General features: G+C 32.1%; 1 protein-coding gene across 1 annotated transcript in view; it reads right to left on the reverse strand.

The window, feature by feature from the left end:
* LOC126854268 (uncharacterized) overlaps window positions 1–19,108 on the reverse strand; it is a 136,950-nt gene that overhangs the window by 37,274 nt on the left and 80,568 nt on the right. Inside the window, 4 exon segments of the mRNA XM_050600847.1 lie at window positions 2,653–2,829; window positions 4,341–4,852; window positions 4,854–5,250; window positions 13,333–13,460. Coding sequence (XP_050456804.1) covers window positions 2,653–2,829; window positions 4,341–4,852; window positions 4,854–5,250; window positions 13,333–13,460 — 1,214 coding nt within the window.

Raw genomic sequence — 19,108 nt, forward strand, 5'->3', positions numbered from 1 at the left:
ATTGCTGCAGCAGAATTCCAATGTGTCCATTTGGAATCTGGAACATTGGACAAATAATAGATCAATTTTTATATATTTAGAAATTTAGCTCTGATTGTGAAATTTGTCAGATTGCACATATGAAATTTAAGATTGGTATAGTTAGATCTATCACATTACAAATAAAAATTCTATTTTAGATATTTTTATTTTAACATAAAAAAGTCGTTGAAAAATAGATTACATCTTTTAATGATAAAATATTGACAAAGAAAGTAACAAGCACATAAAGATATGTGTGCTACAAATGCAGTTTGCAATTTCGCAGACTCTTTGGAATTTTATTATCAATACTTGATATGAATTATTTCAAAATTGAAAAGCAGTGTATGTGTGTGACTATAAACTGCTCCATAAAAAAGTTTTAATTCTGTGTTTCAGTTAAACATATCATGTACAAATAAATACGGAGAAAAGTTAAAAATACAGATAGAACAAAATTAGTCTCCTAAAATTATTTCTTTTAATCAATAACGAATGAGAGAAGTGAGCATTTGCTTTTTCAAGCGCATTTCTCTCGTATCCGAGAAATGGCGATCACTGTATGTAAAACCGTAGTATAATATCGAATACGACGAAAACTTGGACAAATCTTGGGCATGATGGCGGATTAAAGTTCGAAATCCGGCGGCTCGAGAAATAATATGCGGACGCGCAAGAGAGATACGAGAAGCGGCAGGAAATGAGAGCAACCGGAGACAGAGTCGAAATTAAATTAAACTTTCGCTGCGATAAATCTTACTCGTTGAGGTGATATCTTTGCGAGATATTACGTTGGAGATGCGATCGATCGCCCACTCTTTCATCGCGTCGACGAAAGATCGCGATCGTCGAAGTGGTCTGAAGATTAATCCTATTATTTGCCCGTTCTATCATTTATCTTGATTACTCGCGGATTAGTAATTGTTGATATTATATTTTTGTTCTTATATATATATCTTTTAAAACTTTTTCTATTTATAAAGTTTGTACAAAACTGAGCTGTAGTTGATATATTTATGTTATTATATAATCTTGTTTTCTTTTTAATTATATGCAAAAGTAATATAATATATATTTTTCTCGTTATATTTTTATTATATAATTTTTTTAGATATATTGAAATCTTCTGCATAATTTTATTTTTATAATATAATATGATATATACACGTATGGTATCTACATATATAATTATTTATAATTAAATAATAAAATAAAATTATATATGCAGCATATATAACAAATAAAATACAAATATTTAAAATAAAATATTGTAAACAAGTACAAGTTTAAAAAATTATTTTGTGAGGTATATATGTATATATACACACACCAAGTAATAAATAATTTATTTATTTGATATGTAATAACTTGCACGTGGAAATATATTTTTTGCACGAAAACTAATGAATTTCACTTTTTGGTGCATTGAATTGGTTCACTTAGAAAGCATTTTTATTGCAATTAATTATCACTATTCGATATTGAAACGGATATGTTTTTTTTTTTTCAGGTACACGAAAAATTATATCAGATATTTTTTGCGAATATATGTTATATAAATTTTAATATTATGTCATACATTTTCAAAATTCTATTGTAATACTATAAACTTCCTCTCTTTTATTTATCTCGCATTCTGTATTTGCAATATGCAGACAGATTTGAATAAAAAATGTTTACCTCATCACATTTATTTCTCGCGTATAACAATCAATTTTTATCTTCTTTTTATTCTAAATAAGAGTACAGAATTTTTCGTGTATTTTATTTCTGCGCTTTATGAAGATAAAAAAATGAAGCTTTTGCAATATGTTCTTGTATAAAACGACTTATTGTTGTTCGTCGAAACTAATGACAATTACCGCATCACAATCAATGATAAAAGTCATATACATAAAAATAGTCTCATATATCCGTTTTCTCTAGGCTTTTCCTCCCGCAAAACTCACGTATCCATCAACGGTATGCTGTCGCGGCCAATTTGTAGGAAGGTATGAATTTGCGCGGCACATTAAAACAAATGGAATTTTCCATGACGCGCAGCAGTTGCGAAATTTTCAACATTTTTAACCCACCGCCACAAGCAGAAATGATCATCTTGGTGGAAAAATTTATATTTGCATCGGGCACGTTGTTACTTGTGCTGATTGCGTCCAATTGCGTGAACATCGAAGAATACGGTCGTTGGCAGTTCAGTTTTCACGCATCATTTTGCATAAAATAGACCATGATGAGCACAAGACAATTTAAATAGTTCAATTTTTTAAATTATAAGATGCGTATTTGATAATAAATATAATATTATAAGCAAATTTAAAATTAAAATAATTCGTATATTTATATATACATATAATGAAAAGAATATATATAATTAATAACACATGTGTATTTCTAAAATCATTATATTATCACAAAACTTTTAATTTTATATTTATTCGAAAATCAAGTGAAATTAAATTAATTTAATTAATTAAATTAAACCAGACATATCTGTTCTACATAAGATGCAATATCCATTTTTAATTGTGCACATTATATATGTTTTATATTCTCGATTAAAAAATAATCTATTAACATATTAATTTGTTTAACATGTTAAGAATAAGATTACAATTGCGATGAAAAACTCACGTTCGAGATCATCCGTTTGGTTTCTTTTGTGGTGAATCCGATGATGATGGTTGATTGGGATAGGGAGTTGCTTCATGGTGAGTAAATCCCGATGCTTAGCGTCGATCAATGGATTTTCCAATTGCGACTCAATCACTTCGAAGCTGGTGGAATTGTCAGGATGGGCGATGACCTTCACTGTAAACGACCGAGCGTAACAAGTTGCGCATAGAGAATGCAATCTTCGCAATAAATCCACGCGAACGAGGACGTCCTTTAAGGGATCTTTCATCCATCTCTCTTATAAAGAGGAAACGGAAGAAAAATCACGATTGCGCGCAATTTCGAAAATCATAGGGGAATCGCGCACATTTGAAATTACAGCTACCACTCGCGAGTGAAATTGCACGCGGAAGTCGTTGCAAAATTGCAAAAGCGTCTCCTTTGAATAATCTACGAAAATATTTATGCTGTGAATGATGCCGCAATGCGACGAGTCTCAGAAATTAATGCAACAAAATTGAAAGCTTTTCTTTTTCCTTATTGCAGTCGCATTAGAATGCGAGAACGAGGCAAATGATTAATCACGACTTTCTGACTCCTCTTAAGTGCACTCAGGTGCATTAAATATTTTTTTTTTTTTTGCTAAATAAGGAAACAAGCAAAGTTATTGCCATCAAACAGTTCCATCTGTAACAAAATTCATTTTTTTTTTCATTAATAAATAAGAAAAGAAGCTTATTAGACAATTTAAAACATTGAAGAAAACTTAAAATAAATATTTCTTTACTGATCGAGATCTGTTTTCGATAATAACAAAATGTTATGCTTATAATAAAAATATTATTTTATATAATATTAACATTTTTTATAATATATGTATAAAAAATATATTAAATTTTATTTTTTGATTTTTTAAAATTATATTGATCTTTACATTAATATTAACGTAATTAATAAGTTTAATTTATTACGTCAAAACAAAATAAAATACTTATAAATTCTAATATTTTTGAAAACATGTTATTAATAAATTAGAAAATTATCTCTAAAATAAGTCAAAATAATTCCATGTAGTAAACTAAGAATTATAAAAGAGTGTATTAATCAGTAACTTAAATTTTCAGTCCGTTCTATCTTATCAAAATTCATTTACATTAATTCTCTCTGTTATTATTACAATATTATAAGATTGCGCCAAATATATCTTTATCCATAATCTACCTATTCTATTACATTTATTGTATATAAATAATAACTTTTTTTTATTATTAAATAAATTATCGAAGCGAATTACATTGGCAGATAGATGGATCACGAATATATTTTCATTTTTCATATCAATTATTATTTGTAATTTTAATTAATTCGTAAATTTAAAAACAAACAACACAAACTCTAAAAAACTTTTTTTTACTTGATCAATTATCGTAAGTAATAATTAAACTTAACAGTTGTTTTATCTTGATCATTTCCAATTTTACTTTAAAATATTTTATATTTTAAGTTTACTTTTCTCCGTTTCAAATTTCTCGAATTTATCGCTGTCAAAGTACGATTCAAGAAAAGTAAGACACAATTATGTCCATCGCAGTGCTCAGCATACTCGCGCGATTTGACGTTTTCTCCCAGAGCATCCTAATACATCTCTGATTAGCGCCTTTCTCAAAATAAGATCCCTTGTGCGCCTCGGTAGGCCCAGTACGAACCTTGGTCGACGAACCCTTCGAAGATCTGGGGATCGAAGAGCCGGTCGACGGGCAGCGCGCCTGGCTTGAACTCGTCATCGAGATCGTCGTCGTCGACGATCGCGCGGTGCTCGTAGGTAGGCCTGGGGGCGAACTTCCTCGGGGCCGGCAGCCGCGGTGGCTCGGCGTGACCGGGCCCGCGTGCCCCTAACGGCTCGTCCAGCACGGTAGGCGTGGGACGAGCGGCCGCCGACGCGTACGAGCCCGCCGACGACGACGACAGCGTCGCGACGACGGACGGCGGTGCAGGTAGTGCAGGGTGCTCACGATGGTGATGGTGCTGGTGATGGTGGTGGTGCCGATGCTGGTGCAGGTGCGCGTCATGCTCGCTTTGGGGCTGCATGTGCACTGTGCTGGAGACGCGATCATGCTTGGACAACGAAGAAGAAGAAGAAGAAGAAGAAGAAGAAGAAGAAGAGGAAGAAGAAGAAGACGAAGAGGAGGAGAAGGAGGAAGAAGATCCATCTGTCGATCGATCCGGATGATCAGCGCCTGGAGGACGCGAGGTCGCCACGATCCTCGTATCGATTCACATCGGTTTGATACCGATGTAAATCGATCCGAGGATCGTACGTCTCGACGACGAGGACGGCTGGATTGCCGGGTATCTCCGGCGCCTCCTGGTAGCCATGATGATGCCGATTGCCGTGACGGTGGTGGTCTTGGCGTCGGTCGCCGGGCTCCCGTAAGTCGTACGTGCTGTCGGGGTCGTAGTACGATGGGGTGCGCGCGGTCCCGGGGAACAGAAAATAGGGGTACATACTGGTCGGTGGCAACCAGATCTCCTGGTAGTTCTCCTGCTGCGGGTCGAACGGGTACAGGGCCGAATCCGTGCCCGACAGGTCTACGGAGGTGGAGGAGGGCAGGACCTCTGTAACACAGAAGCAGAGCCGCGGACGAGAACGGAGTGAGTGAGGGTGCGCGTTCGCCATCGGTAACGCAACGTGCGGGGTCTGCGTGCTGTTGTTGTTAGGTAAAGTGTCGTGATGGTGGTGGTGATAATTATTGGTGGTGCATCGGCATTACGGACATTGACAAGGGATCGTCGCGAACAGGAGATTTCGGCCAGATATATTGTTAGAGAATAATACATCAGCTATTTGTCGCGACCTAAAGAATCGTATAGATTTTCGATATTATCGAAAATATTAGATTAGCGACAATGAGTAAACAGAATTATGTAACATTACATATTGTATATTAATTGAGAATGTTTCAATTATTAAATGCATCTATATATTCGCGTTTCTTTGGAAATTTTATAAGTATTAAAAATTTTTTTTAAAAGACAATAAAAAAGATATAAATTAAGAGAAATGAATATGTCAAGTATCTATCAAGTATATGAGGTAAATTATTACTGAAAGAAGCAATATTGAACGCAGAACTATAATTATAGAAAGGAGATATACACGCGGAAGTAAAGCCGGGCAATTGTACCACGTTGCAAATAAGATAATCAACGAACAATGCTTCGTTGCAAACCGTGATATCCAATTGTTTTTGAAATAAATATTACACACACGAATGTATTCAGAGAAATTGCAATAAAAGAAATTAAAACGTCCGCAAATGAATAGATAAATTAACTTGCTATTATTTTCTTTTAATAGTCAATTAAAAAATCCCACTTTGTCGTATCGCACTTTTAATATATCTGCATTTTTAATCATTCCAAATGCGTTAATAACTGAGATAACACATTAATAAATCAAAGAAAAAAATAAGAAAAAACAAAAACTGCTTCTTTTCTTTAAATATATTTGTAATGAAAAAATTTCAGCATTATTAGATTTATTAAATATAAATAACTGTAAAAGCAAATCATATATCTGTAAAATATTTGACTAATTTATTGTACTTATTGTATCTCAAACTATTTGTAGAAATTGAATCGAGTTCTGTAGTAAAAAAAACAACCATTAAAGTATATTATTACAAATTTTTAAAACGAATATTAAGCACAGATATACTCAGGCAAATAACAACGCAAAATCTTCTTTCCTTTAATTAAAAAATCTACATTTCTCGCAATTCGCTTTTAATTCTTAAGCTTTCAATTGACGTGAAACTAATTTGATCCAATCGCTTTTGAGAAAGAGATAACAAACGCAAATACACTTGGAAAATCATGAAATGGTGTTTGAGAGGAAATGGTAAGTACCATTTAAAGCAATTCGCGATTCAATCGAAACCAATTCAGGTTCAATCCTCAAAACCAATCCTTGAATTCAATCCTTTTAATGTCAATTATATAATTCGGTTTTATCGCTTTTACTTTTATACTTTCCACATGCTTATAATGTCTCAAATTGATTCGGACAATGGAAACTTATTTTATCGAAGCTTACGTTTTTGTCATCGACACTTTCAACGTTCTTAAACTATTGCTTGCGTAATTGTAAGTCACTTCGAGTGTGTTATTAACGAGCCGCAAACATTATCGTAAACGACGATGTTGGTATTTTCTCGTTTGCGGGCGCGATGGTGCGGTGTGAGAAATAAAAAGCCGACAAGAATACAAAGTTAAACGAACCAGCCGGTAATCGAAATCGACAGACGATCCGGCGACTCCCCGCGAAAGGGTCTTTGGGCTACTTCGGGAATTTTTCCGAAACTTAAAACTCCATTGAGAACCGAGGGATCCTCGCATTGAACGTTACTGCACGCGAGAAATTATCCCGGAGTGACGCGGTGCTCGCTGAGCGTGATTTTGTTCTTAAGAGATTTTGAGATTCCCGAGGGATCGTCGCAAGGCTGCCGACTAGGAGCGTTAACCTTCTGTTCCACGTCGATCGTTCGCAAACGAAATAGAGATACGAATAAATTATTCGCACCGTGCGTACCATTTCCTCTCCCACGCGTACTTAATTATATATTTTACTCTTCTTTCTCAGCGTTCTTCTTTCTCCTCTATCATGTTAGATTTTATTTTAAAAATCTTTTACTGCGAGTTTGATAGATTTTTAATTAAGACAAGAAAAATAAAGATATTATGTACGCATAAATTTATAATTTTGTTTATTGAGTTAGATACCTTGATAAGGATTAAACCTATCATCACAATTTAAATTTAATTAGTTTTTTTTTAATTATTTATTTTTAAATTTTCAAACAAAACATATGTTTATAAAATAGAAAGTTTTACAAGATACTTTGCTATACTTACCTATTGGATATTTTTACCAGAATATAACTATAAAGAAACGACATTAAATATTTTAGAGACAAATTTATTTTTATTAAAATAGTAAAACTTATTTTAATTGTTAAAGCGATTCATTTGCCATCGAATGAACTCTGATAATGATCTGATGTCTTCCAATAAATCGTTCGACGATGCTGGGGAAGATCGAAGGGGAGAGTATAGTGAGTCGAGTACAGAGAGTAGATAGAGTCGTAGTAGGCATACTACACACGCTAACAGGCTACACACTTTAGATAGAAAACAAGCTGTAAGTTACAGGCATGCGGGTGCCGATTCATCGATTCTCCAGTGCGGATTATCAGCATGCAGAAGTACGACATGCGGTGCACGATTTCCGGTGCGCTCCGCCCTGTAGGATCATCCGAGAGGCTTATCGCCTCCACTTTGGGCTCGCGCTTCATCCGTCAAGTTCATCCTTCATATTTCACGATGCGAGCAATCTTGATCGATCATGACGTAGAGATTCATCGTGAAGGATTTATGATAATAAAGGAAAATTGCGGGTATCGATGCGAGCGATTTCATCGCAGTCGATCCAGCAGTACAAAAAGATTGATAACCAATGACGCTATGAATTAAAGTGTGATACAAAATAGAAAAAGTTTGGATTTAGAGCAACGTGAAAACTTAAAAGACGGAATGAATAAACGCGCAGTGCATAACAATAATCAAATCATGAAAATAACTTATAGTCGATTATTCATAGAAACTATGGAAGAGAATAAATCAATTTGATGAAACGATGTTCGAAAAGAAAAAAAAACATCATTTTGATTCGCTCGATGAAATATAGCTATTAATATTAAAATAGCGAATCCGTCTAAGAGTCGCACAATCGCGAATATTATGCAGCAATATTCCCATGACGGCGCTTCGATAGTGTTTTCCCCATTTCATCGATTTGTGTCGCGGATGTTTGTCGATGGGGCGCGAGTGATCGCGCGTCGAAATATTCATAGCGTATATATGGCATAAAGTAGAAATATATATATATATATATATATATATATATATATATATATATATATCCGTATATATACTGCGGGATCGCAGACGGATGAGACGAGAGACACTCTCGGGAATAGCCTCCAAGGACGGGCGGCAAGGATATTGGCCTCGGAATGCGAATCCTCTCCGGGCGGAGTGCGTCCTCATGGGGGGTGCCGGGGTGCGCTTTCTCGTGCAGACGTTTCTCTCGTGCGTTCCGGGATTTCGAGGATCGATCTTCGCGCGCGATTCCTCCGACTACCCTCTATCGGATGGAAGGGGAGGGAGAGGTGGGGAAGAAGGTCTTCCTTTCGTATACTGGACCGGTAAGGAGGACATCCTTCCCCGCCCCTCTCAACGAACCCCTTTCGAGGTAACGATCGAACGTCTCGAGACGTCTTCGATTCTGAGTGTCTCGTGCTCCGCTGCGCCGGTGTGCTTCTTTTTATTAACCTCGGATGAGTAACGTGAGATGCAATAGATCCAGCGATAACCAAGATAGCTGGAAGCTTTGGTGATATTTGAAGAGAGATATGACAGTTATAGAAAGAGTTTAGTGCCTTATATTTCGAAAATTTTCGTACTTTTACGTAACATGGTAAAAATATTTCTCAAATATCGTGGCGGTTGAACTCGGATAGATGTCAGCTACCAAAACCGTCAATATGCATTTGCACGTTACTAGAAATATTGCACCTTTGGAATGTTATGTATTCAAGATTAACAATAGAGCGACGATCTCGTCGAAGTCAGATTTTTTTCTTACTGAGAAGACAGATTGATTTTTAAAATAATAGGCAAAATTGAAAAAATAAATATGATACTTTATTATTACGAAATACTTAGGTACTAAAATTTGTAAAATTTGTAAATGTTAATTATTAAAACAAGTGATCACTACATTATAATGATTAAAATATTTCACATTTTTGCAATCAATTACAGATTTAATAAACGAGATTCATAACAAGTTCTTTTTAGTATATTAGTTATTTTATAAGATATAAACTTCTCTCTCTGAATATTAATTTCTATATATAATATCATAAAAAAATAATTTTTTATTGATAATATTTTATAAACAAAAAAAGTTAAAAATTATTACAATCATCGTCAGCTATAAAATTAAGATATAAAATTTATTATTAAACAAAAGTTAATAAATAAATAATTACCTATAGATAATACAATAATTAAAAATGTATACATATATGATGTTCATATATATATGTATATATATATATATATATATATATATATATATATATATATATAATATGTAGATAAAAATTAATTTGATTCATTAGAATTAAATTTTGAACTTGCTTTTAAATATCACGAACAATTTTATCTTATATTTTCAAATCATTGATTTAATATAAAATGATATATATAAAGAATTAAAAATATGATATTTACGTCTAATTTATATTGAAATTATTGAGTTTCAACGATAATAGCCTCTCGTTTGCTCAATATGGTTATTAATAAATATGATTATCAATAGCTACTAAATAGTATTTAAGTGATAACATAAATTGTCATCTATCATTTGGACGACAGATGGCTATTAAACCGCGAATAATCATGAGGCGACCGTTTTATATCGATCAGCTAAATATATTCTTTCTGAATAATTTGCAATTCGCAAAAAGATAGAAACGTAATTGAATGATCGACAGACACGATTGAGTAACAAGGCAAGTCTGGAAATACTTCTTCATGTCGAAGATTCGATCGTTTGCAACAACAAGAAGTAATTTAATTCGATTGCGGAGGAATAGTTCGAGCGTTTAAATAAATTTCGTGTTGGAGCGGCACTCCTTCTTCTTTCTCGCTCTCCTTTCTCCCTCATTGCTATTCATACACCTACCGTCTAGTTGTTCGATATCTTGGGGAAAGAATGGAGTATGGCAAAGGGCCGGCCCATTTAAAGTCGCGCTTCCAATTTCAATTCAAGATCCAGATTTACATATCAGACGAGTCGTTTGGCATTACCGCGGCTCGAACGTATAGTTTATTTTTAAGCTTGCATGGGAGAGAGAAATGGTAACTATAAAATCAATTTGCTTTTAAAAATATACGAAAATTTTTTAAAGCAAAATTTAAAAAAAGTCTTTTATCCCTAAATATTCATAACTATTATATATATTTACAGTTGTTGAAAATTTTTCAGACATGGAAATACTCGAAAGTACAATATACTATATTACTCAATTAACTATTAAAGTATAATTATATTATCTAAATATTTATATATATTTTTGAAAGAAATTGCGATTAATAATAATTGTGTTTTTAATTCTAATAATTATATATGAGCAAGACGATAAAATCTTCGATTCAGTGAAAAAAGTTGAATACGAGAGACAAATTATACATATATATACGAGGAACAAATAGCGTTCTCAGCATCAATTTAAAATGCTATCTATCAATTTGCAAAACTTTTAGTACATTATTTATTTCAGTGCAATATTTCTCCTTGTAATAACTATTTCGAATTCATTGGTTCATGGAGGAAAAAAATAATTTTTCCAGGTTGTAAGAGGCATTTGCCATTTAAATTCGCCACGAGAATTGTTGCTAAATTATATTAGTTTGCATTTGTTATGGCTGAGCTGTCATCGAGGTAATGTATAACATTTAAAATTAATTCCAAAATTGCGGTAAAGAGACGCAGGATTTCTTCTTTGCGAAGTAAAGTAGTTTGCCCCGTCGAGAGCTAAACCAAAATGTTTATACATTATGTTCGTGTAGCGTCGAGGTTAATTACGTTATAACATTGTTACCGTAATAACTAATTGTTCGCTTATGTTTCCGTGCTGCAAAACTGCTCTCGACCAGTCACGCATTCCACAAATGTTAATGCTATATCGTAGATAGAATGTGTATGCCGCATTCATCGCTCGCATATGCATCGTTGGCGCGCTTCATTCGTCAAACGCAACGCAAGAGACACATTTATCACACATGCGTGTGATGCGTGTAAAGATACTTACGTTTTGTGTGCGCGCACTGCACGCTTAAATCTTAATGTTGCCTTAAATTACGATTGCGAGGCACGAGCGGAAGCATCGTCGATCCTGGTTATGCAGTCGATATCTCAATAATTAAATAAAATACAAATCACGATAAAAACGTAGCAAAAGTTTTAAATAAATAAATATAAATATAGAAATTGACTTTTGTTAATATTTTATAACTGATATATTATATCTCAAGAAAATGTATCATATCAAAATATTCAGTTTTTAAAGCTTGTTATTATATTATTGTTATCTTATTGTTATATTTATAACAAGCGGTTTTAAAAATTAGAAAGGGATTTTGTTTACTGAAAAATGCGCTAAAATAGTAATAAAAATATAAAAAAAAGCAGTAACATATTATAAAAAAAATATTATAATTGCTACGATATATTACAATAAATATTTAAAGTATCATTTATTATCTTCCTCGAAATTAGAGAACTTATTGTTATCTTCATTTTAATGCCTGCAACTCCCCCTCCTTAGTTAATTACAAAGAAAGTAGCTTATCCGAGGGTGAGGATAACGTTCTCCGACGAGTCTTGAACACCGCAGTACCGCTTAAAAGTAATTGCCTCGTCGAGCAGTATCCTACCTTGCTCGCAACTTTGACGCCCGGGAAAAAATGAAAGAGTAACAGCAAGTGGCTTTAGCTTAATGCATGTCAGTTCTCAGCTGCTCTAAACGCGAGAGCGATGCAACAATGAGCCTTCTCCTCTAGGCACTTTGTTGATAACAAACTTCATACTTTGTTGTAAAAACTTGATTAGTATACATAATTGACAATAGTCTATGTTTATGTGTATAAATGCAACCATCGTCATCCTTTACCGTAAAAAAAAAAAATTATTTAATATATTGCGAATAAAAATTATAAATATTAATTATAATTTTCGTAAAGGTGATCTAAATTTACATTATATTTTTTTGTGAGAAAACATATCTTTACATGTAACATCTAAGACAATACACATAAAATATATTTAAATTAAATAAATATTATAAATAATAGAAAATTTAAATCGATTGTAAAATGTAATTAATTTGTATCAATTAGAATCTACATATTGTGCAAATCTACACACTAAATCATCGAGATTTATCGCTGTGGTCCAGGATCGACACGGACGCTTCAATGTACACATCAACAAAAAAAAAGTACCAAATAAGAATTCTGTACAAGATACACACAGACAGACACGCAAGGGTAAACCCCATAGACTCAACGCAGATACGATAGAGAAAAAACTTCTTATGAATATTCAAAATTATTTCACAACACCGACAATTGCCTTTCACAAAGTGCTGATATAATTGTACTCGTTCATTCATGTCAACAGTCCGTTCGAATCTCAATTTACGATAAAATTCGTTATCAAACGAAATATCCCATACACGTATTTACGTGTCACGAGTTTATGCACATAACAATAAAATTTAATTAACGTACGACTATTTATTTCGGCATTCAAATCCGTGAACATATTTCTATCAATAACTAAACTTGATGATTATTATCAATTTATACTCTAGTACTCTGTAATAGAACATATTAAATTCTTACTTTTTACAATCAAATAGCAATTATTGCTCGTTGACGAGAAACCAACGCAAATTTTGCACGCGACGCACGCAATTACGTGTACGATGAAAATATATACGAACACATGTGGATAGAGAGAAGGACAGAGAAACTTTACGAATCGCGTATTATAGTTGGACTCACCAACGCAGGGGTTATGGTTCACCGTCAAGAAGATCTTGTCACATCGCCGCTTCATGTGATTATTCGGGCATATACAGCCAAACAGTGGCGATAATCGCAGCTGCGTCCAGGACTCGTGGCAAGCCTCTCTGAAACAGTAACGATAAGACATCGTTATTATCTCTCAAATGCAGCTAGCAAAAGATTTATATCGTGAATTTTAGATTAAAGAGCAAACTTTATTAGAAAATACCTTAAAACATTATTCCGTGGATATATATGAATCATTAATTATAAAAAAATGCGTCTTGCACTAATAATGTAAAAAAGTAATAAAAAATATATAAAAGTAAATAACAAAATAATAACGTGATAATAAAAAGAGGAATGCATTAAGACGTCAACTTTATAAATGAGAAGCTTGCGCTACACGTTTAAATGCAGGATTTAAAATCACGTTAACGGGCCATTGTGGCGCATTGTAATTGCTGCGTGACCCCCACTGCTTTATAAATATTATTAATTAATCGCGATGAATTCCCGCTTCGCCATCGGTCGCGTAAATCTCTCGCGCGCAGGATTAATGACTGGCCCAATCAAATATATATGTATATATCGGCGTTTTGCCAAATACGTTGACCCACATCTGTGTGTGGCCCCTCCAATAGCCGTAATAAATATTAAAATACGCAAACTCCGATATTCACCGAGCTGCTGTACCTCCAATATTTCCTAATATTTTTGCGCACGTCTGTGTTCCAATAATCCGCGGTAATTGCAAGACATTATCGACACGATACATATCGGAATTTCAATACGCGCATAATTAGCAATTGCTATCTTTGATACATACGTATATTAATACAGCGCATAAGAATAATTTTTTTTATAAACTCGCAAATTTTTAATTATTAAAATTGGTATTAAAATTCATATAATATCAAAGTCAAATTAATTTTGCGCAGAACTATTGAAATAGCTGTATAAAAGTCCATAATATAATATTTTATTATATATAATTTATATATATATATATATATATATATATATATATATATATATATAATAAATTTATATATAATTTTAATACTTTATTCTGCTATATACATAAAGTCATTTATAATGTATTGTTTATAAATTTATTAATATATAATATTTTTAAATTTTAAACAACGTTTTATTTTAATCATTACGGATACCTTTCTGGAATATATGAACGGATCGAAGTTCACGAATTTATAGAACATATCTGCTTTAGATTAAAATTGGAAAGCGATATTTCAAATATCCCCAAAAGTTTGATATTGAAAATGCTATACGAAAAAAACATGGAAAGTATTTTTATTTGGCACATGCAAAGAGTAAATTTTTCAAATAATGTTAACAAGTGGTAAGACATTTCTAATTAAACGGCTAATCATAAAAGTCATCCATTTTTAGAGCAGAACCTTTCAGAAATAGAAATCTTGGGTCATTGTTTATTCTCTTCTTATTTTATCGATCCAATTCATGCGCACACGCGCTCTACGGATTACGGATAACACCGGAGAACTTTGACCATCATAGTTGTAAATAGAAGTTCTCTTCCCCTCTGTGGTAAAACTTTTGTTAGCTTTAAAAAGTCAATCGCGTTTACACCGTGCGCCATATCTGGCGTGAGAATCCTGATCGAGAACCGAAACGTACTCAACTCTTTCCTTTCTTCTTCCGTCGAAGGTAACGTAGAAACTTTACGCGAGAGTCCCGACCAATTGACTTTTGAACTTGCACGGGAACACTTAACGAACTTTTCCTGCGCACTGACAATCCGCCACGAAGTAACAGCTCGATACAATGCGATACAATCGATGACACGTCAAGCAATTAAGATTATCTCGTTGATAATTAAAGAAATTATATTAGATCGTTTGGTGATAATACAAAGTGAATTGTACCAGATAAAAAATATCCTAACACATGTTTTAGGCGTGCACATATATAATTGTAAATTATTATATTACAAATACAACTGATACAAGGTAACTAAAGTAAACTAAAAATCTAAAAAACAATGATAATAATATTAATAATTATAATAGCAATTTATTTATTTGTTGTTTTTTTTTAGAAATGTTTTTTCTAAGCATGTTTAATAAATCACCATCAAGCATTTATCCTAAGATTTCTTAGGCCAATGCGACTATGGTCACTCTCTCGATGGGAATAAAAAAATATGGACGAGAGAGCAAGACAGAAGAGTGGGTAGCTAAAGAGAAATTCGATGTGGAGACTCTGAAACTCAAAATTATTTGGGTTAATGGCACACACGCTACGGTGAATTTGCTCGCCGAATTAGAGGTCAAAGGAGAAGCAACAGCGAGCGGATGGTAAAGCTGGAACTGAAGAGACGCAACCAGGAAGACGCATCAAAGGGTGTAAAAGTCCACATAAGAACCAGAACGCGAGTCACGTTTCATTCCGCATCGTATGATTTTGTTTGACTTCTTCTCTTTCTTTTTACCGAATTATTTTATTATTATATCCTAAAGTTTAAAATGCTTTGTAGTTATTTCTCTTTGCAGAAATGTGTACATCTTTTTAAAGAACAAAAACAAATAATACTTTCAAATTTTCTGTTTTTTTACGTACTTTATATATATATATATATATATATATATATATATATATATATATATCAATAAAACTTTATATTTAAATAAATTATATTTAAATAAAATATAAATTTTTTACATCAAAAATTATAAATTATATTATAAAATAAATCAAATATATAAGACTATAATGTGTATGTGTTATGCGTATGAAAATAATATAATTAATAATTTTGCAAGGGATAAAATAAAACAAATAATACGCAGAAATAAATTGTTTTTTTCAATCTTTCCAATTTATGTCATCCTTTACGGAAGTAACAAAATATAAAACAAAATTTTATGTGATATCAGATGCAATAAGATTATCGGATATACTTAAAAAACTATTCTGAATCCTCGAACGTTCCAAGAGTTTACGGTAATCTAATACATAAATTAAACCTGAAATAAAAAATTGCAAGATTTTTTTCGAAGTCTTTTCGGTGACATAAACTTCGTAAATTTTGACAAAAAATAATTGACGCGATTTGTGATCCTGTTGATATTAAATTTTTATGCATACTATTAATATGTATATAGAATAAATGTACTTTTAAGATTATTTTTTTATTCTAACAAACAAATGACGAATTTCTTATTACTTCTTTATTCATGTCTAAAAACATTGTTTGTCAGATAGAGAACATTTTTGAAAAAAATAACAAATTTATAAAACAATTTCATATCTAAATTATGTAATTAAAATAATATATATAATAAACAAATAAGAAAGAATTCTATCAGATTATATTGCATATTTTTGAAGATGTTATTTGAGAATTTATGTTACAATATAATTACATAATAATTCCAAATGTTAATTTTAAGTTTAATGACATTTAAAACATGAAATATCAAATTTTGTGTATTGAAGTACTTGCTTTACAATCAAAGGAATTTAATTTAATTACATATTAAATAATTTTTTATTGATATAATGTTAAGCATACTTAAAAATAGATATTATATTATTAGTATGTTAATATATTAGATATTTAAAATGATATATATATTGTTTCTTTTTATTTTATCTTAATATTTTCTATTTTATATTGTTCCTTTCTTCGTATTCCTTACTTATCTACATTGTTATTTTATTGTCGTTACAGTTGATTGCTTTGCTACTATTGAATTCATGTGGCAGCTGCAAATTTCGCGACCCAGTGACCCGCGTGTTTGCGCCATTGGCGTAAATAAATCGCGCCATCGCAATATGAATGCGCATAACCTGCTGAAATATAAGAAACAATAGAATATAGAGATTCATGAACCTCATATACCGATTTCCCCGGATCCGTCGTACGTCTTATATCCGATCGATAAGTAGCGTATCCGTTTCCGCTCCATCAATTGAGAAAACTATTTCGAAGAAAGTCCACATCCTGAGACAATTCGTTTTTCAATGTATAAATGGTTCTTTCTAAAGTTTCCTTCATTCTTAAAGTTTCCCGAATTTTGTATAACAAGATGAAAAAGATATCTTACGGAACATTAATTTTTGACATATAAGATTGATCTAAATAAAGAAGTTAAATAAAATCAGGATAAAATGAAGAGATATCTTTTATAACAGATCTTTATCAAAACTTTTGTAAAAATTAAGATTAGACTTAATTAAATAACAATATATATATATATATATATATATATATATATATATATTATATATCAATATAATTATAAATTATTTTTGTAAATGTTAAAAAAGTGCAATAGTTTTTCTGAATCTCTTTTCTTTTTCTCTAATTCATTATATTTAATAAAACTAATTATTTCATAAATTATAGACATTTAAATATTTATTGTCACGATTTCATGAAATATAAATTCGTATTCCGAGAGTCGAATGAGACTGAAATTCGCGCGGAGAATCGATAGCGAGACGAAGTAGTACAGACGCGAATTAGTCAGCCGCTTCTGCGAAGGAAATCGTGACGGCTCGTAGGAGTTTCCACGACTGGGAGTGTCGACGACAGGCACACGAGATGTCGTTTCCTCGTGTTCTACAGCCGACCGGTGGTTTTGTTCTGCTTCGAAGGGAAACCATAATCCTATGCATGAGTTCGAGCCATTATAATGTGGCTTGAACAGACATACAATGAAAGATAAATCTCCTGTCAAAAGACAGGAAAAACTCAAAGTAAAAGAAAGTTAAAAGATATTGTCGACATAACATTATTGCATCAATATTGATCGATATAAAATATTTTATGCAATATCTACAAAAGAGATATTACATTTATTCTAATATATTTTCAGATAACTGCTTCATTTAGTATCCAATAAAATTATAGAAAAAGATGTTAATTTTAACAGAGTCTTTAGTTTAAAAAAGTTATATTCTTAAAAATTCCTAAAAATTATAGATAATTAATTATAGATAATTATAGATAAAATAAAAGATAATTTCTGAAACGGATTTTGCGAATATGTGTAGGCAAGTATTGTGAAGAAAATTGCGCGAAAAGCGCGGCTTACATTCAATAAATACGCAGTGTTTTGAAATATTAGCTCGTATTTAATATACAGCACAAGTAAGAAAAAATAAAAATTCGTTTTATATTGTTACATCAGGAAGGATATTACGGTTTCCACGATTCATTTATTATGCAAGATGTAGAATTAATTCGCAGAGATGTGCATATATTGCTGAGTTTAATTATTCATTAAATGTTAATTCTACAGAAGAATTAATTAATCAGAATACTATTAATAAGTAACTAATATTTTTTAATAAGAAACTAATTAGTAAGAAACTAAATTAATAAAAAAACTAATTAATAAAAACTAATTTTTTTCATACTAGCATGTCAATTTTTCTTGTATATATTCATATCATTATTTTTCCAATCATATTAGATTTAGACACACATACATATTGAAGTAGCTCTTATTATAAAATACATAATTTTATGTATATATAAAAATTTATATTTATACAGGCAATGCTTTGACGGAATGGGCTGCTCAAAAGTCTTACAGCGATCCGTAATAAAATGACCGCGTTATCACGAATAAATTTCATTGAGAGTCCCATATGCGGCCGATCCCGCAATAGAGACCCACTTTGCGACGGCCTGAACCCCAAGCGAGCTCAGGCCATTTTCCCACACGAGCCCGATAGGTTTTTCGACGAATGCGGCCGCTTGAACATCGACAAAAGC

This window comes from Cataglyphis hispanica, chromosome 1 (genome assembly GCF_021464435.1).
Source record: "Cataglyphis hispanica isolate Lineage 1 chromosome 1, ULB_Chis1_1.0, whole genome shotgun sequence".
Classification (NCBI taxonomy): domain Eukaryota; kingdom Metazoa; phylum Arthropoda; class Insecta; order Hymenoptera; family Formicidae; genus Cataglyphis; species Cataglyphis hispanica.